This window comes from Crocodylus siamensis, chromosome 2, assembly GCF_052110815.1.
Source record: "Crocodylus siamensis isolate JL-2025a chromosome 2, ASM5211081v1, whole genome shotgun sequence".
NCBI lineage: Eukaryota > Metazoa > Chordata > Crocodylia > Crocodylidae > Crocodylus > Crocodylus siamensis.
The window spans coordinates 230016901-230038123 of NC_143396.1; the positions used below are offsets into that span (position 1 = coordinate 230016901).

The 21223-nt window shown below is 45.3% G+C and overlaps 1 protein-coding gene across 2 annotated transcripts in view; it reads right to left on the reverse strand.

Annotated features, from left to right (window-relative positions):
• The window catches only part of CAPN3 (calpain 3), a 71819-nt gene that overhangs the window by 45671 nt on the left and 4925 nt on the right, over positions 1-21223 (reverse strand). For both annotated transcript variants that reach the window (XM_090033349.1, XM_090033348.1), the window contains exons 2-4: positions 8635-8704; positions 2418-2536; positions 201-334 (exon numbers count right to left, since the gene is read on the reverse strand). In XM_090033349.1, coding sequence (XP_089889475.1) covers positions 201-334; positions 2418-2536; positions 8635-8704 — 323 coding nt within the window. The remainder of the gene's footprint in view (positions 1-200; positions 335-2417; positions 2537-8634; positions 8705-21223) is intronic.

The following is a 21223-nucleotide window of genomic DNA, read 5'->3' on the forward strand; positions in this document are numbered from 1 at the left end:
CATGAAAATTACATAAAAATGTTTGCACCTAACATATATTCAAAGGGAGATGGATGCCTGCAAGACAACTACTTTTCTTCATGATTACTTTCAAGATCATTTCATTGACTTCTTTACATAGAAATCATGTTCCCTCCCAACCAAAGGTACACACTTTGAGGCTGCTTTATGTGTATTGCAAGCTCTAAGCATTCCTTTACTTTGCATAGGCCTTTTCCAGCAGAGCACTCCAGAATTCATTGCGTTGCGAGGATTTGGTGAAGATCAGGTGGTTGTTATATGTTGGTAAGTAATCATCAATGACAACGTCCACCCAGTCTCCATAGCGCCAGAACTGAATAAAGGCAACCAGAAACATTTATTAGTGCATCTAAGGGAGGGAACTCTAGTTTCAGAACTATAACAAGACTATGAGGCAAGGAAAGTCCCAAAGCTAACTAATCAATGCTATGAATTTTGTCCCTTTCCCAAATACTGTATTGTATTGTAGATCTCTGCTATGTCCCTGAGTCTTCATTTTTTTTTCCACAAGTGCCAAGTTACAGTTTATGTAATTAGGGCTGCGGGTGTTCTACCATTGGAGCTTAGAAGGCTAAGAAATGTAATATTTAGTGATAAATTCACTTGCCCAGCCCATTTTACTATCTACCACCCTATCCATTTTAATCCACTCCACATTTTCTTGACCTCTTGGTCTCTCCTACCTAATTTCTGGTGTCTCTAACCTGCTCCTCCTTCCTTTGGACCAGTTGCGGGTCCTTCACAATCTTGCAAACTTGCTCCTTTCTAAACACTGCAAAAATTGCTAAGGTTGAATTTACTGCTGTGTGCAGCAGGAGCATGGAGGATGCTTGCACTGCACTTGCTTTCAGATAAAGGGTGTCAGTTAGTGCGAACAGGGAAGTAGGGGAAATATTGTGAAGAGTTATCTATTAGGGCTGTGCAAAATTTCGCCACCAGTTTTGTTTCGACCCATTTTGAGATCAAAACAGCAAAATTGAAATGGAACAGATATAGTTGAAACAGCCTTAAAACAAAATGAGGCAAGTCGAAACTTTTTGCCATTTTGATGCTGTTTCAACGTTTTGCTCATGGGGTATAACAGGAAAAGTTGAAACAGCCTATAACTGTCATTTCTGGCTTGATTTGGATGAAAGTTGCAAGAATGGTAGCCCCTTCAGAGGGCATGAAGCCTGCCAGCTTGAAGGAGATAGGTGCAGGGGGTTCGGGAAACTGCACCCCAAAGTTTTGAAAGCAAAAATTGTGTCACGTTTATGTGTTAAGCCACAGTGGGGTCAAAACTGCAGGCACATTCACTCCTGCTGAGGCTACACAGTCTGCCAAGTTTCGAGGAGATAGATGCCTGGGCTTTCACCCTGCTGCGCCTTAATGCACGCAGTGTTACCCGTGTCATGTTTTGCTTGTCCGCAGCTTGAGGTACAGTTTCCACCAAACCCCTGCACCTGTCTCCTTGAAACTTGGCAGGCTTTGTGGCCTCCAAAGGGGCTAGCATGCCTGCAGCTTAACACATACATGTGACACAAGGTTTGCTTTCAAAACTTTGGGGTGCAGTTTCCCCAAACTCTCTGCACCTATCTCCTTTAAACTTAGCAGGCTTCATGCCCTCTGAAGGGAATACCATTCCTACAAGGTTCATCCAAATCAAGTCAGAAATGACAAAGATATAGGCTGTTTTGTCCTTCCCCATTATATCCTATGGTCAAAACATTGAAACAGTTTTGCCCCGTTTTGACAGAATGGAATGGAACAGCTGTTTCGAATCAAAACAACATTTAAAATGAAAGCCCCTGCCATCAAAACATCGAACCACTGGTTGAAACAGAATGCTGCCATTTCCCACAGCCCTTATATATATTATATTATATTATATCTATATTTAGCAGTGTATAAAACAGTGATGATGGTAGAAATACGGATGTTTGAACAAGTTCCCTCATGCAATATACCTACCTCAGGATGGAGTCAAGAGGTAGGATTATGGAAGGAAAGAAGACAATCAATCAGGTTGTGGATGTCTTTAAGGGAGACCAACAATCTGAGGGACTGAAAATAGGTCCCCTTGGTAGCTAACAGCAAATCTATATTCCATGTAGTGGAACAGCTGAGTAGGGAGAAGGGACATCTGTTGCTATCTCTTACTGATGGGTCATAACAATTTTCAAATGTCTGAGTGATGGCTTAATACTTCTCGGTTACTGTGGTAGGCAGGCCGTTTAATGATTGCCTCAGAACAATGAAGGAATTAATCCCCACACTTCCTTCACTGTCACTTGCACTTTCATGGAGAAGAGATGAAAGAAAGACATTCTGCCAGGGCACTTGGAGCAAGAATTGCTTTGCTTATTTAATCAAATAAAACCATACCTACTGTATACACCATTCTTGAAAATACTCACCTGGAAGTGAAATATCCCAGCATAATTTTCTATGAAGGACTGGTCATGAGGTATGACTCTACAAAGTAGGTTTTTATTCAGTGTCAGGCAAGCAATGGCAGCTAGGAACCAGCAGTCACCTGTTAACAAGCAAAAGCAGCAGGCAAAGTAAAGTGTCAAAGACAGTAGGGAAAAGGAAAACTTTAAGAATCTGCAAAATACCTTTTAATGGTGATCAGGGTTTACCATATCCCACCAGGAAAGCGTTCCATCTGCTCAAATCACTGGGGAGCTTGGTGTACATTTCAGTGTAGTTAAATGCACGTATAGCCCAGTGCTTTTAACTTGCTTGTCTTCTGGAAGTGCTTGTTAGCACCAATCGGAATAGGGGCAAATGGTGAAGCCAGATATGGTACTCACTTGAAAGGGCCTAGATGTATTCACGTTAATGTAATTTACACCTTCTCTTGCCCTGTTCAGAGTTTGCTATACAAATTTACAAACACTCTGGGTGCAGATCTACTACGTGCACTCACATTAAGTAGTGCTTTGCTCTGTGGGGCTGCTGTAGCCCATTCTTGCTGTAATGTATTGTAGGTTCTGCCAGCTTGGGATTTCCAGACCATGTTTTGTGGTCCAGCCACAATCTACTGGACCCAGAATGCCTACTGTGCTACTACAGAGGCTAAGGGCAGGCAGAGTATAGGAACTTTGGGCTTAGACAGGTGACATTTTAACAGTGGTATAATACACTTTTATGACTGTGTAAAACAAGGAGTGGACAGGCAACATAGGGCATGTCACCACACTCCAAAAGGAAGTACTAAAGCACAGCACAGTATGTCGCTGTAATGCCGTGCTACACCTGGGGTATGAGCCACTATGGAGACATAGCTGGCAATCATGTGTAGACACACATGATTGCTATGTCGCTGTAGTGCACCATATGGCAAGCTGGCACATTGCTATGTCGCTGTAGGATGATGTGTAGACGTGCCCATAAAGTCCTACATTGAGGTAATTTTGCCCCTCTGAGAAAATGACGGGGAAAACGACATCCGTTTAAGCTACTGTAGGTGTAGGTGTATGTCTGCAGCTTACTAGGGGTAGCCGTTTGCTCTATTACCCCTCTGCCTCATGGTAAAGCGTGGTAATGGCAGGATACAGTCTGCTGGCCTATGATAACTCATGTGATGGATCTTCATATGTGGCATTTCATGGTGCTGCAGCTAGACTCCTTCCAGTACCTGAGCTAGCTCAGGTATCTCTACACAATAACACAATCCATAGTATAGACCAATGGTTCTCAGTCTTGTTAGACTTGAGGCACCCCTCATTTGACTTGAGGTTCCCCTTAGAAAATGCTAAAACTTGGTTTTCACTCATTTTTGGACTACAGAAGAACAGGTTTTCTTCTGCAAAAACTCAGACCTCAACAGGTCAGAATGTTTTTATGGATTCCTATTTAAAATCTCTGGGTTTATCTTGAGAATTATGTTTTCATATCTCACAGTGCATATTTCATTGTGTGCCACCCTGGAACACCCTTGAAAGGATTTCAAGGAACCTCAAAGTGCCCTGGCACCATGGCTGAGAATCACTGCTGTAGACATACTGAGTATTTCAGGTTTTGATTTTTCCACTCTCAAGATAACATTCCAGTTCATCTTATCCTATTGTTGTGCCATTTATTTGTTGCTTTATAATTCTGGAATTTTTTCCTTATTTTAGGCCTGCAGCCCTGTTTGTACAACTTTATTATTTAAAAACAATACATTTTAAAATAAAGCTGATGGAAGGATTTACCAATTTAGTGGTGGATCTTACACTGCTTGCTACATAGTGGACCTTGATTAAAGCCTCCTAAGCTGCCATCTGTAATACAAATCTGAAATACCATTTTTACTCACATGCTGCACACACCCTTCCCCCAAATACTAGCCCCTTAGAATTGGAGTGTGTGTCTTAAGCAGGGAAGCTGATTTTTCTTTGCTGGAATAGAAGCAGGGAGACACTGCTGTAAACTGGTGTCACAGGGCACTAAAGTGCCTGCTTCTTTAAGAGCAGAAACTGCCTAGGGAGATGGCCCTTGGAGCCAGGCAGAAACCCCACAGGTGTAGGTTACTATTGCAGCAGGCTAACAAGGGAATTAGCCTGCACCTGCACCCGGTCAGCTGACCGGAAGAAGGCAGGCCCCTGGGCACATATAAACTCAGGGCTGAGGACAGCAGGAGTGAGCTCTCTAACAGCAGCCAGGGGAAGGAGCCTCCAGGGAAGAATTGCCCAGAGACACTCTGGCTGCCTGATATGCTGCATATAGGGCTAATGGGGCTCCAGGAGCTTACCAGATCCCCTGACCTACAAAACACTTAATGCTGGGGGGTGGTGGGGGTGGAGAGTTTGACTCTTTTAAAGGGACAGAGCACACCCTGAACTGGTTGTATCATGTTATAGCCCAGGGGCTCATATTTTGGTTGATATTTATAAACTGGTGGACTGGGATGAGGCTACTGGGGGAGGAGGAGGCCTCATTGGGGCACAATACAGTGTGGAGACCCCAGTACCAGCAGGCACAGTGCCAGGGGGTGCAGTGACAAAGGGCTGCGGAGAGCCCAGTGCCAGTGTGGGTGCCGAGACAGGGCTGTGGAGAGCCTGGTGATGACAGGAGGCCGAACTAGACTAGGCTTCAGGGGGCCAACATCTAAATATCATCTGCAAGGCTTAGGGTGTGGGTAAAGGGCCGGTTTTCAAGCCACACATCTAGCCCCTAAGGCTGAGAGTGTCCTGTGAGGCATCCATTTTGAGCGGGACCCAAAAGGGGTCCAAGAACCCACAGGGCTCAGTGGGGTCCATCAGGACCATGTCCAAACACAGACTTGAGGGCAGCCTCCCTATTTATTATAATAACCAGCAAGATGTGGCAGGCGAGGAAAAGGATGCCCGTTGGGCAAAACTGGCATGGTCATGGAGCACTAGGAGCGTCATGGCCATCCCTGGGGACCCCACACTGTGACAGTTGGCTATCATGCTTCTTCCTCTGCCAGCCTCTGGGAGAAAGGGGAGCAGTTTACCCTTCAGGATCTGAGCTGCAGTACTAAACCTCTTACAGCCACAGGTGTTGCAGTTAGGATCCCCTGGAGTCAGCATTCAGCCATGACTAAAACATCTTTTTTTTCTTAATTCTGTCTTCCCTAAATAAGGTATGCCTCTTATGGGGCGAGGGTGGGGAGGGGTGTGTGTGGTGTGCAATAAAATATGGTATAAATTATATGACAAAGTAAATTTGCCTATACAATTTCAAACACATGCCATCCGTTCTCAGGTAAACTTTTCTATCCCAGGGCACCAGGCTCTCCCTTTTTAATTGCATTTTTTTCCTCAAAATTCTCCTCTCCCGTTAAGCTGCCAAACTGTAACCCACCAGCTCATTATACTAAAGAAAATATGTTTGTATAAAACAATACTTTTTGCCCCTCCTGAATACTATGTTGCCTATAAGGTTCTTGGGGGTAAAGACTGTCTTTTTTCGGTGTTTGGTTCACCATGGAATGTATTAGTGATGTGTAATAAATAATAGTCAGAAGCTCTCTGTTTTGTTTGAAAATAGCAGAATACTAGGAGATCTAAATAATTTTAATAAGACAATCAGTTAAAACAGAAAGAAGCCTATATTGATTTTGGAAATGTATCTACACTGTGGATTCCCAGGGTAGTGTTTTCAGGGTTTCTGCAAACTCATGAAAGCATGGGCTTCTGCCTTGTTGACTTCTGTCTGTGAGCTGCAGCCTTCTCACTGCCTATCTTTGGGACAGTTCCCTTTGGGAGTGGAGGAATTCAACTGCCTGACTGCTGCCTTTGTTTGCATTATATGATGCAGGCAGGAGGAAGACAGAAGCATTTTAAAGAAAAATACTCCATACTGCTTAGTTCCTATACTTTCACTGTAATGGGGATCTGCACTGGGAGAAACTGAGGACTTAACTGTTCATCAACAAATGGAAAAGAGACAGACTTGAAGGTACACTATACTGAATACTACTGGTATGACATTAAGGTGTTTAAAAGCTACTAAAAATTACCTCTGCAGGTTGATGCTTGCCTCTCTGGCTGTAAATAGATGTCTTATTTGAGGAGGGCCTGACTGTCCTGGGGTTTGACCTGGATCAAAACAGGTGTGGAACAGTCATTTACACATGTTACCCTTGGGACAGACATTACACATGAACTGGTTTAGGTGATCAGAAACTGGTTTAAACCTGTAACAGAACAGATATTCAGTGCACGTAAATCAGTTTCAAAATGGCTGAAACCAGTTTGAGATAAACCTGGTTGAATGTAGATCTGACTTAACTGGTTTATGCAGTGTCTGTCCCAGACCCCTAGGTTCACTGTGGCTCTTCTGCCAGAGAGGAGCACACAGCCTGCCCAGCTTTTCCCAGGACTGACTGGCAATACTTGTACAGGTATACAGCTATGTTCCAGGAAAAGGCTTATGCAGGATAAAATGTGCTAGCTTCAGAAGGACTTAAAGTGGGACAGTGGACTTGTACATCTGCAGGATCCCAGGACAAATGCAATATCTATTTACAGCCTGTGTGGTATTTGCCCTACAGACCTTTACAGTTAGCCATGTGATTTGAAGACAGAAGCAACTTGGAACTAGGACGCTTCTAAAAACAGTCTTTGAAGGCCTCTTTAAGACACCTTTCTAGAAAATGCTTTAGTAGTTTATTTCTTTTCACTTTAGAAAACAAATGTTGGTTACATTGTGGTGGTTGGTCTTGTAAGCACCATGGAAGCTGCATGCCTGTGTGTGTTCGCAAGCATGTGTGTATTTGGTTACTGCACCTTTAAATTTGAACAGGTAGTAAGAATCACTAGACCAGTGATTTTCAGTCAGGGTGCCACAGCACCCTGGAGTCCCCTGAGATCGTTTCAAGGATCCTACGCAATGTTAGTGCACTATTAAGTGCAAACATGATTCACAAGATAAACCTTGAGATTTCAAATAGGAGTACATAGTATTAAATAGCATTCTGACCTGTTGTGGTGTTTCTGAGTTCTTTACAACTAAAGAATTGCTTTATTATTTTTCTGTAGTCCAAAAATGAGTGAAAACTTCGAGGGGTGCCTTGAATCTAAAAAGTTTGAGAACCACTGTAGTAGACCTTTCAGTTAGCAGCAGTTGCAGCTAGACATGGAACCCCAGAGTGAAGTGGAGCTGGATGTGGATTGTTAATGAAGACCCACTCACTGGCACTGTTAATATGGTTTGTTGTTTCGACTCAGTTTAAAGTCATTGGCTTATTTGAACAGTGGTTTGAAATTTTTATTGGCGCTTCAATGCTGTAAAAAAGAGCTGAGTGGCATAGAGAAAAAGCATGAACTGTAATTGCTCCAGGTTATGTTTAGCATTTTCAAAAAGGAGTTTATGCATACCGCAGAGAAATGGGCTTAGCAACATATGCAAACCCCCTGGTGCAAAATGAACTGACTGCTGATGAGCAGGGAGACACGGGGGACAGTAGGGTCAAGGACTGAGATCAGAGCTTAATTCTTTGGGGCAGAGACTGCAATTTCCTTTGGGTATGTGCATGGCACTTCACTCAATAGGGCCTCAATACACTTGAGGCCTTTACAGGTTACTGTAATGCATATCGCAGCATCAAGTACAAATCCATCAGAATAAACCAGTAACACACTCTTCCTCCTCTATTCACACATCAGCATAAAAAATGTCTCCTACATGATAAATTAACTGTGCTCCACAGCAGTACTCTTTGGCAGACTGCTTTCCACCCTGGAAGCAGCATAACTACCTACTGTGCTTTGATCAAAGTTAAATAGGACTTCGTTCTGTTGCACAGTAAGTTTACTATGCAGACATACCCTTATGCTCATCCTAACATACCCTGTTTTTGAAAGCTTGGGAGAAAAGGTAGGTCTTCCAAACTTCTGATTGTAATAAATACCACAGTATTGAATCATGATGAATAGCAAACACCACACAGCAGATTTTCTCTCATCATTGTCCACATCTACAATGCTACAGGAAGGTTCCTAGGTTTAGCTATTAGCTATATAAATAAGGAACCAGTCGACTTCAGGTTATTGTAACAAGATATAGATGATTTGCACTGATAACTTGTAAGAAAAATGGTTAAAAGTTAGATCTTACACAGATATTTGGTGCTGTGCAAGAAATAAAAAATTCAGGAGGAATGAGAAAATTCCATACCTAATTCTCCTTGACAGATATCAGTTCTATTGGCTCCACCAAGTATAAAGCGTGGATTCTCGCAGATTTCCTGGCAAATATAAACAAAACAAGTAGATGAGTAGGAAAAGCATGTCATATACTGTCTGTTTCCTATGGGAACAAAATGGGAATTATGACAATACAACGGAAATGCTCTGAGAGAAGACCAATGCGTTGCGCACTTTCAATTTTTAGAAGTGTTATCATCAGGTCCTGTTAGGCCAAGTGTGTGCAGCTTCAGGAGGATGGAAACTTCACCTCTAGAAGGGCTTGGCAGCTACCACTGTGGAGACCTCTTCTAGACCAGGAACATGGTGCTGCATGCAAGCACATTAAAATGTTGAAAGAAAAATCAGAGGGGACAGGCAGGATATCAAGCCTAGACTGGGGAAACACAACTCCCTCTGAAGAGGGCAAAAGGCAGGCTCTTGGAAAATAAGACGCATTAGTTGGGAACAATGCCCCCACGATCAAAAGTGGCCACAGGTTTTGAGTAGGGGTGCACCACTAGAGATTTTTGGGGCTGACACTGATGGCCACTTTTTTTTTTTAAATGAGCCACATCTGTCGATATCAATCTGATTGCCAGTATGCAGCTGGGGTCCAGCTGGTAAGTCTGTTGTGAGGGGAGGGGGGAGGGAAGGGGCATGAGGGGGGCAGATCAAGGCTCCTGTGGTGAGGGAGGGAGTGGGGCTGGGGCAGTGGCAGGGGCAGGGTGCAGCTCATCTGGAGGGGCGGGGGCGGGTGGCTTCTGCCACTGCATGCACCCTGTGTGCCCCCTGATCACTTTGCAGACACATAGATGATAAATGGTTTGTCTACATTAGAGAAGTTAAGCCAATTGCTCTCTCATCAACTCATTGTAAAACAGCTTGCAACTGCATAAAAAAGCACTTCCCTATATTCCTGCAGAGGCAGCAAGCAGCATAATGTACTCCCCAATGGAACTTGGACTGTAATACTATCTAGACAGAACCATTTCCATATATGCTGAAACTGTTTGATTCCTAATCTGGACAAGAAACCATAGTATGTGACATAGGGAAGGGAAGAGAGTCTCCCTTGTTTCTGAGCAGACTCCCTTACATCTTAGCAATCTTTTTCCATGCACTTCATAGGACAGGTGAAGGGGAGAAGAGACAGAGATCCATGCTGGGAATGCCGTATCTAAGGCTGGAAGAAAAAGAGAGAGACAAGGCCTCTTTCAGGCAAAACATGAGAAAAAGGGCACCCAAATGCCTGGGATGTGAGCAAGAGGAGGACACCTTTCAAACAATCCTATCTTCTGTGGTAAAGAGAAAAAGAAAGGAACAATAGCTTGAGGACTCCATCTCCTAGGCAATTGTGAGGATTAGAGGGAAGATGAGCTTGTGCCCAAGAATCCTCTATTTTCTGGACACGAAGATAAAGAGAAATCAAGAACACCTAATCAAGCAAGTTAGGAGTAAAAGAAGGGCAAATGCTTGGTGCTGTAGATGTAGCCTAAATCTTTTTTGGTGCAATCAACCTCGTGCTGGACTTCCACGAACTCTTGTCTGGGTCTAATTGTTTCTTTGGTTATAAGACCATTTCTTCTCCTCCAAAGTAGTTAGCTTAGTCATGCATTAGCTTCGATGTAACCAATTGGGTAAACCCCATAGCAGGATAAAAACATACTTCCAAAAATGCATAATAGTCACTTTATCTGCCCTGCTGCTGGGAGAAGAGAAAGTGTCATGTAATTTCATGCCACAGTCAGGTGGTTGGAAGTTAAATTCTGTTAAGTCAGCTGCTTGAGATGATTTCCAGCTTCTCTGCATCTGCTTGCTCTGTTGAAAATATTTTTATGGCTGGGTGTAATGGCTTTGGGATTTGGCACATGGTCTTCTAAATAAATATACTTTGATATGTAAACATCTAGGTAAAAACTAGATCAGTTAAAAACCAAACAATTTAAACACAAAGCTTAAGAATGTAACTGCACACATCAACCACAGACTATGTTCAATTACAAGTTGTCCAAGAGAACAAAAGGAACAAGTTGTATAATGGTCATACAGCCAGATCCATTTATGATATCAGTATGCTTTTATACTCATGATAAAAATCAGCATTTTGCAACCGTCTCACTTTCTTTACTGCTGTATGAGGCCTTGTCCATTGCTGGCACAAGTTCACTCTCAGGGGTAGTAGTGATGCTGGGAGCCCAGTTCACTCCTATTTTAAACATTGTGCCCGGGGCAAATCCAGGAGGATGTGACAGCATGGTTACAATCCCCTTTGACTGTGCACTGCACGCTCAGTGAGCATTCAGAGCTCACCAGCATGTCAATGGAGCTCCTGCTAGGAGCTCTGAATGTGCTGTGAGCAATATGAACTCACTGGCTTGTAAGCACAAGTTCTGCCTGGAGTTCTGACTTTCTAGCAGCTCCAGAGTCTGCTGCCATTCATTCTTCTCCCATTGTTCCCCAGTCCAGCACTGGGGGTGGAGTGGCTGGAAGCCATGCTCAGTAGGGCTGTGTGAAGCTTCGGTCCCTGATTTGATTTGGCCCAGTTCAGTGGCTGAATCTCTGAATCCAAATTGAATCAGAGGACTCTTTAATCTCTCTGAATTGAATCGGAACCCTCTGAATCAATTCAGTGATTTGGACATAGACACAGCTTTAAAGTTTTTTCTACATACCTCTAGGTAGCAGGTGGCTCATGAATGTTGCAATGCTGGGGTGCATGGGGGGCTCCCCAGCGCGCTCAGCAGCAGACCTGGAAGTGGACTGGAACTCCTTCCAGTCCACTTCCGGGTTTGCCACCAAGCATGTGCAGGGCCCCCTGCACTCCTGTGGGATGCTCCATGTGCCCCAGCATTGCAATGTTCACAAGCCACACTGGTACCTCAAGGTATGTAGAAAAAACATTTAAAGCTGTGTCTATGGCCGAATCGCTGATTCTCTGAATCAGCATCGAATCTTCAGATTTGGATTTGGCTGAATCGAATCCGGGACAGTGATCTGAATCAACAAATCGAATCACTGCCCATGATTTGGGCCGAACCCAAATTGAATAGGGCCTGCTTCACACACCCCTAATGCTCAGCCTCTGCTTCCATGCAGCTCCAGAGCCACCATCTGTACGCTCCTTTTCCCTGCTTCTGAATTCAAGTGTGTGGGGAGGAAGGGGAAGAGTGAAAAGCAGTGGCCGTCTCCCCCTGCACTCTGGAGCTTCTTGAAAGCGGGGAACTCTTGAGAGCTCACCAGCATTCAGGATCACAGTAGAAGGTTCTTGCCACACCCCCTTCAGCTGTGTGATGTGCGCAATGAGCTGTCTTCACTGACATGTGCCACATTGCCAAATGGGGTGTGGCCATACCCCCATTGCCACAATCCTGGATCCACCCATGACTGTATCTTCTAAAGCTGATATCGTGTTTAAAATACAAGTGGCAGTGGATGTATGGACTCCCAGTATTACTACTGCCAGTGGAAATGAACCAATTTTAGTAATGGTGGGAAGTGTTTGCAAAATGTCTCCAGTGACAGAGGCATCCATGTCCTTTGTACATAATGTAAAAGGAAAAGAATGTGTTTATGTCTATTTGCAAAGTAATCAAGAAATGCATACGTTGTCTATAAGATATTACTTCACTACTTTTCCAACCAGCCTTTAATCTGATTCAAATCATGATGAGATTTCCTAGCAACTTGTTATGTGGTATGTTAGAAGGATTAGATTAGATTAGAACCTGATCAGATTTGTGTTTACTGTGTTCCTTTCACATACAGGCAACCCCCACTTAATACTGTTTCGCTTACCACTGTTTTGCTATAATGCTCATTTTAAATCGATACCTGATTTCACTTAGCGCTCAACTGTACAGGCAACCCTGCTTAGCGCTCTCAATTGGTTCCTGAAAAACCGAGCGTTAAGCAAAATAAGCGTTAAGTGAAACAAAGAGTATCTGATGACCAAAGATGGCAACCGCAATTCTTTGTAATGACCCCAGGTGGTAACCATGAGTGTTATAATAAAACTTGCTAAGTGCTAAGTGAAATCAGATATCAATTTAAAATGAGCATTATAGCGCTAAGCGAAACAGCACTAAGCAGGGGTTGCCTGTATAAGTTTCTTGATGTATAGGTAATATAGGCCAGTCTGGAGTGGCTTTGCTTCTGAGCCTTCATTCCTTTCATTCATAATTTAAAATACATTTTTCCAGAAGCTTTAAAAAAGGTAAAATCTGAAATGGTAGCTAACTAGAAGCACAAAAAAGGGTGAAGTGTAGTTACATACCAAGAGAACCAAGTGGAGACTTCTTAGCATACCCAGAATGGCTTAAGACTGAATGCAACCTTTCCTCCAAAAAGTTAACATATTTGCCACAACCAGGGACTTCTGAATGTCCCTCTCCAGGACTCTTCAGCCCTTCCTCTGCACTTAATTTTTCCTCCAATACCCCTCTCCTATAGAGATTCTTCTCTTCTTGCCCCACCCTCAGGGGAAAGGAAACTTAAGTTTTCTTTTAGGCTCTCTCATTTGTTTTTTTGCTTCAGTTTATGGTTGTGTTAAGCCCTTTCTAACCACTAGGCACAGATTCTGCAAGATTCTTCCTTAATTTGCTCCTTGCCCTTTCCGTCTCACAGGAGAGAGAGGGAGGGTCACCTAAAAGTTAGGAACTTTCAACTCCACAGGTCAAAATATTGGGAATCAATTTAAATCCATTATTTGGTCATATTGCTCTCTTCACTGACAAGGATAGAGTCCCGTTAGAGGCAATATATTACATACATTAATTTCTTCCTAGAATATTTTTGTCTATGGCTTCTTAAGCTGGGTAAAGAAGAAAATGACTACCCTGTATGGCATCAGATATAGTATAGCTGTCAGCCGTTGACTAAAATACAGTTACCTTTCAGGTTTGTCTGCCAAAGCAGCCATCACAGATAGCAAATGGCAGCAGCCTCTACCGAGGAGGTTTCCAACATAATTGCTTGCAAAATCTCCATATAGTCTGTACTTCTATGACTTTTGACTGGATGTAAAGATATACTTTCCCTTCAGTATTGCTAGTAGCTGTTTAATGAGCTGTACTTAGGTTGCACCTGCACTTGGGTCACTTGTCACTGGATGGACCTCAAGCTAAGTAATGTTCTTCATTTTACTTCTTGGTGGCATTCTGCCCAAATGCCTGTGCATCTGATGAAGACACATCGCCCTCAGTAAGATTCTTCTGAACCAGGCAATTTTAGCAGTAACCCAAAGAGTTTCTAGATTATATCCCTGGTCAACTAAAAATGATCACAGAGTGAATATTAACTATCACAATAGCTATGAATCCTAAAAGAAAATTTGTTTCATTCATCAGCAGTGCTTGTCACTCCCTGATGGGGTGAGAGGAGTGGGAGTGTAAGAGAGCATGAGAAAATGCTGGTGTGTGTGTGTGTGTGTGTGTGTGTGTGTGTGTGTGTGTGTGTGTGTGTGAATAAAAACAGTGTTGAATGGCATTACGTGTTTTTTAGCTTTATTTTTCATATATCTATCTATCTATCTTTATTTTTCATATATATATATATAAAAATACAGTCTGTCTCACCCAGCAGAAAGCATTAATGCCTTTAAAACCTGCAGTCAATAGAATCATGCTTTGGGCATTCTGGATTCACTTTATAAACTAATCCTGCACAAACTAATGAATGCATAGGAGACATCTGCTCTTGCCCATCATTTGAGATGAATGAAGCCTCCAACTTTCAACAATTTATATCTTGCTTGTATCCATCCTGCCATGGCTTTTATGGACTATAGGGTTTTGTAAGACAGCACATGCTACATTTGGTTAAAGTTCCAGCTTGGAGAGTTCCTCTATTGGATTGTCTTGGTCTGAAAATTATGCCTTTGCAGAAACTAGAAAAAAGTCTTTATTACCTTTGTGACAGTAGACAATTCTGCCAGGCCTGGTCACAGTACTGGCCCACCCACCTATCTAGGGCAGTCTGCCCAATCTCGTTTGCAGATGTAAAGTAAAATGGTTGTAATAAAGTGGAAGGCTGCCCACTTAAGATCCCAATACTTAGGGGTTTGCACACAATCCTGACCTCCCCTTATTGTGTCCCGTGCCTTGCAGATGGCATCCTTGAGCTGTTCTATGCTCCAGCTTGTGGCTTCAGACATCCAAAGACTTACCTGGGCCAAGCTTCCCCTTTCCTCGGGCTTCAACACATGCCTGCTCTCTTGCTGGGGCCTCAACACACACCCCTCTCTGGGGTCCACACTCTGCCCCTATGCTGGGGCCACAGGGTATTGCACCCTCACAGGCTCAGGTGCCTCTCTATAGGCATACCTGACCCCACTACTCCTGGGGTCTTACACCCCACGGGCTCAGATGCCCCTCCCTAGGCATGCCTGGTCCCACTATCCTCTGGGGTCTTACACACCCACAGGTTCAGGTGCCTCTGCCTAGGCACACCTGATCCTCCTGCCCTCTCATCTGAATGATCCACTGTATGGTGGGGGCTGGGGTTATCAGGCACCCCTACCTACCTTTCACCAGGGAGGTAACTGGCCTGGCATTTTTGGGGGATTGTCCCACCATGGACAGCCCCACCAGACTACCCTTCCTTGGCAGGATGCAGTTTTAGGTCTTGCCCAGGACCATGCAGGCCTACCTGCCCTAGTCTACTTCCCTCATTAGGGCTCCTGGATGATATTTTTGGGCTGTCTCTCATTGGGCCCAGCTCTCATTCTGACCCCATTCCAATAATATAACAGCCTGCATGCTGGCTGACCCCTACCCTCTTTGGCTGTGATGTACCCCCATTTGGAGGGGCCTTCAGCCCATATGGGCTCTGGCCCTGCCTCCAGGCCAGTCAGGGTGCCAGATAGCTCACAGTGGTCCTGGCCTGTCCCTCGGATTGGGCTTAATTGCCCTGAGGCCCTGACACTTGCATTGACCAGTGCAAGGGATCAAAGAGTCAACCTAGCAGGTGCTGATCTTCATACTCCAGAAAGGAGTCCCTCCTAGGTTTCACCAGAGAGCCCTTTTCTACTCCAGGGCTTGCCTGGCCCTCTTGTAGGCCTACAAGCTGTTAGTCCCCTTGTCAGCCTGGGCCTTTTTCACACTAGGCTGAAGCTGCCTTCCTGGGGCTCTGGGCCCCACTGGGTCCACAGGAACCTCCTGCCATCCCCTTAGCTCTTCCCTTACTTCCAAGGTGTTGAGAGCAGCAGCCCAACCAGATGTTGCCTTCTCAGCTGCTAGAAGCAGACTGCTACTCCAGCCCTGAGAACCTGGATCTAAAATGGCTGCCTCATCAGGGCTGGCCAGCACATGCTGGCTGCTTGCTCTCAGCCCTTAAAGCTCTCTGGCCACATACTTGTACATGATGATGAATATACGATACTGTATTTTTAAATACAAAAGACTTCACCCTTCCAGAACACTCAGTAGATGACTCAGGGCTATACTTCAACTCCAAGCAAATATCCAGATTTTTCTTTTCACTTTATGAAAAATACAGAACAAAATATAGAACTCTTATGAATTTTCTTCACTACTGATAGGACACCATCATAGTGGTCTCTGAAGCATGCCCATTAAACTTTACAGATAGTGTTTTGCATTGAAAGGCCTCTTAATAATCTCTAATGAGCTCCTGGCAGTAAGCCCAGATCATGTTAATAGGGCATGTGAAGTATAGTACTGTGATGATGTTTTCTTTTTAAGCTCCTGGTGTTAAACTATCATGCTGGGATTGTAGCAAGTCCCCTTTTTAATCTTCATTGTACTGTAATAAAATCCATTACTCATATAATATTGGTAATGTCACGTTGTTGTGAGAACTTATTGTCATGTATTATAAAGAGACTGGAGCTTAGAACGCTCGATGTCCTCACCATGCAGTGCATTATAACATGGGCCTTATAGCAGCCTCATCATCATATGACGTATTACAATACAAGCCTTTCGGCAATCTCCACATGTTATGGATCATATTGTAATTCCTTCTGCACGAGCATGGCATGGTGTAACAATATAATCTGGGAAGTGCCTTCAAGCCACACCATGTTTTATATGATACCCTGGGTGTGCTCTTACTACAGAATGCTATTTGTTATAAAATGCAGTGCAGTAGGATCTCCTCCAAGCCTCATGAGACAGTATGGTATTGTTGGTGTCACTGGGCATAACCCTAAGTATCTTACACTCTGATGCTCCATGCATGCTCATAAACCATCACTATTTATTGTATGTACTCTGGTAGGGTACAGAGGCACCAATCCTATTGTTTTAAACATTGTAGAACCCTGTAACAAAGATGTGTTTCATGCATAAAAGACTTTCAATCATAGTAACATATCTGTAACAAGGAGATGTGTTCTGTAACTGCAAGGGAATCCAGGGCTTGTCTGGTGAATCATCCTGTACCAGATGCTTGAATCTTGAAGGCATTTTGTTGTGTCACTTCATGTTTAGAAAGAGCCTGGATTCATGAACTGAACGGTAGGCCTGTGCGAAGTGGCTAGTATTTGCTTCACATTTGGATTAGGCTGATTCAGGGAACAGTGATTCGATTTGGTGATTCAAATCGCTGTCCCAATTTGATTTGGCCAAATCTGATTCGGAGATTTGGCTGCTGCTGAATCTCTGAATCTCCAAATCAGGCAGGCCAGGCCCACCCCCCGCCCGCTTTCCCAGCCTGGCAATGGCTGCCCCGCCTGCCCCATCTCAGCACTTGTTAAAAAAAAGCCCCGAATCAGTGGGTGCTGCCAGGCGGTGGGCCATCCCCGCTGCCCCCCACTGCCCCACACTGCATGAGCCTCCTGGCCCCCCTCACTCCCCCAGCCCCCCCATGGGTGCCCCACCCGGGCCAGCTCTGGCCCTTTAAGAAAAAAAAAACCTGAAGAAAACCCCCAGACTCACCATTCCTCATGATCCCTGCTGCCCCCCACTGCTCCTTGCCATGTGGGGGGCTCTGCACAATCCCCAAAGCCCTGAGGCTGCTGCAGGAGCAGTGACTCCCGGAGCTTTTCTTGGCTTTCTGTTTCTTAAAGGGCCCGGGCGGGGCACCGGTGGGGGGGGCCAGGGAGTGCGGGGGGGCAGGGGACTCATGCAGAGCCCCCCATGCAGCGTGGGGCAGTGGGGAGCAGCGGGGATCGTCTCCCCTGCCCAGCAGCACCCGGTGAGTACCCGGGTCTTTTTTTTAAAGTACTGGGAGCTGGGCGGGCAGGGGCAGCCATGGTGGGGCTGGGGGAAGGTGGGGTCAGGAGCTGGCAGGGGTTCCCCCATGCTCCCCTCCCCCACTGCCCTGCCCCTAGTGCTTACCAGTTTGGAGTCAGCTGCAGCTCCGTGCTGCAGCCACCAGGGACTGCCTGAATCATCACAGCTCTCTGAATCTTTTCTGAAGATTTGGGGAGCTTTGAATTGATTTGGACCTTTACGTTGGTCCCCTGATTTGATTCGGATTTGGAGATTCAGCCATTGAATCAGGTCAAATCTCCTTCAAATCGAATCACCACCTGAAGCTTCGCCCAGCCCTACTGAACTGCAGGTCAGGAATTTGTGAGTGCCAATGCTAGCTCTGCAACTAGTTTGCTTTATAGCCTTAGGGAACCTACTCTAACCACACTGTGCCTCAGTTTTCCTGTCTTGCAAAATAGGGATGAGAATGCTTACCTACTTCAAAGTGGTGGTAAAATAGTTAGCTAATTAATGTTCATAAAGACTCCTAAAAAGTAAGAAAAAACTAAAAAATGTACATTAATTGGGCCACTCTTTTACTGTAATTACAATTACATTTAAGTTACAACTCTAGTTAATATGTATTAATTGTGCAGTTTATTTTCTTCAGATAGCTCTCAACTTCCTTGGGGGACTTCGTATAGCCTAGTTTCATAGTTTCATAGTAGCTAGAGTCGGAAGGGACCTAGGTAGATCATCTAGTCCGACCCCCTGCCTTAGCAGGAAAGAGCACCGGGGTCAGATGACCCCGGCAAGGTGCTCATCTAACTTCCTTTTAAAAATCCCCAGGCTAGGAGCCTGCACCACTTCCCCTGGAAGCTGGTTCCAGGCCCTAGCCGCCCTGACCGTGAAGTAGCGCCTCCTAATATCTAATCTAAACTTACCCTCCGCCAGTTTGTGACCGTTATTCCTGGTCACTCCTGGCAGCGCACGGGGGAACAGGGACTCCCCCAATACTTGCTGATCCCCCCTGACCAGTTTGTAGCAGGCCACAAGGTCCCCCCTTAGCCTTCTCTTGTGGAGGCTAAACAGGTTCAGGTCCCGTAGCCTATCCTCATAAGGCCTGCCCTGCTGACCCCTGATCATACGAGTGGCCCTCCTCTGAACTCTTTCCATATTGTCCACGTCCCTCTTGAAGTGTGGTGCCCAGAACTGGACGCAGTACTCCAGCTGCGGCCTGACCAGTGCCGCATAGAGGGGGAGGATCACCTCCCTGGACCTGCTCGAGATGCATCTGTGGATGCATGACAGGGTACGATTGGCCTTCTTGACTGCCTCCCCACACTGCCGGCCCATGTTCATCGTGGAGTCAATGACGACTCCAAGATCCTTTTCCGTCTCCGTGCTGGCAAGAGGGGAGTTCCCCAACCTGTAAGTGTGGTGCCGGTTCTTCCTCCCCATGTGCAACACCTTGCACTTATCAGTGTTAAACCCCATCCTATTCTCATCCGCCCACCGTTGCAACCTGTCAAGGTCAGTTTGTAGCCTATTGCACCCTTCTAGTGCACCCACATCCCCCCACATCTTAGTGTCATCAGCAAACTTGAACAGGGTGCTTTCTACCCCCTCATCCAAGTCACTGATGAAGATGTTGAACAGTGCAGGCCCGAGGACCGAGCCCTGCGGAACCCCACTGCCCACATCCTTCCAGGTCGAGAAGAACCCATCCACTACCACCCTCTGGGTGTGGCCCTCCAACCAGTTGGCGACCCATTTGACCGTGTGGGCATCGACACCACAGTCTCCCAGCTTTTTGATGAGGACAGGGTGAGAGACAGTGTCGAAAGCCTTCCGGAAGTCCAAAAAGACTACATCCACAGCAACCCCTGCGTCTAATGATTTGGTGACCTGATCGTAAAAGGCCACCAGGTTGGTCTGACAAGACCTGCCACTGATGAACCCATGTTGGTTGCCCCTGAGCATGCATTCCCCCGCAAGGCCCTCCTGGATGTGTGCCAGGATAATTTTTTCAAAGAGCTTACCCGGGATTGAGGTCAGACTAACTGGCCTGTAATTTCCCGGGTCCTCTTTTTTTCCCTTTTTGAAGATAGGGACCACATTGGCCCTCTTCCAGTCCTCCGGCACCTCGCCAGAGCACCACGAGTGCTCATAGAGCCGTGCCAGGGGTCCCGCAATGACCTCAGCCAGTTCCTGTAGAACCCTAGGGTGAAGATCATCCGGACCAGCGGACTTGAACACGTCCAGCCTCTCCAGAAGTACCCTAACTAACTCCTCGCTAACCCTTGGCCCAGGCGTGTCTCTCTCGGGGCCCGAGGGGGGCCCAGCAGGGAGGTGGCTGAACTGGTCCCTATTTAGGAAGACAGAGGCTTCTAAAAAAGACTTGAGCCTCTTTTTTTTAAGCTCTTGGCTCAAGTTCTCAGCTCCAGTTCTGCTTCTTCCGACCCACCTTATCTGGACAAAGCAGATTTTATCTGGCTACAGCTGACTAACTGACTATATTCAACTGGTATGAAGTCACTGGAGCCAGCTTATAAACCCGTCTCCACTATCGCTCACTGGAGGTTGAGGGTGTGACAGAAGAAAAGCTGGAGTGGAACAAAGTTTTGCTCCTCTATGACAAATCTCTGCTAATGTAAGGTCCATGAGGGAGCAGAGGTACTCTAATTTTCCTGGGACCAGAGCAGCATGAGAATCGGGGAACTGTAAGCTGCTCCTTAATAGTCTCAATCTGCAATTTGGTCTGAGTGTATCTTGTTGAGGAGAGAATGTAGCCACACGTGTTTCTCTTTTCCATTCTCAGGTGATTTAGGCTCTAACTCTGAGATATTAGCTTCTTGTTATTTATGTAAACCAGTTGAATTTATACTAGGTTAGATCTGAACCAAAGCACCAGGTTAGATTTTGAAGTCCTTCCACAAGGAAAACTTTCATAGATGTTACTTGGACTTCTGCCCGGATGAAGCATTTGGTCTACTGCGTGCATTCAGTGCATTCAGATCGTATTCTGGTAGCACCAGCTGACTAGAATCCCATGCTTCTCTTTCCACCCCCAGCCCTCTGACAAGGTTCACAGCTGCACCATATGAGGTCTGTCCTTCTGACTCTACCATGACCTCACCCCACAGGCCAACAATCATTTAGGAAGTGGAGGGAGCGGGGTGGGAAGAATGAATGTCTTTATGTTGTTAGTGGTTCATGTGACAAATGGCTTATAACACTAAGTTGTGAACCTGCACATATTTCTCAGTCCTGGTAACTATTTCAAAGGTGCATCAATGCAGCAGGTGTGTGGAGAAATCCTGTCCTGAATTGCAGTTCTACCACTACCAGCATAAGTGGAAAATCACCAAAGTTCTCTGCATCTTACACATGGAATATAGGGCTGTGTTCACTGTCTTCATC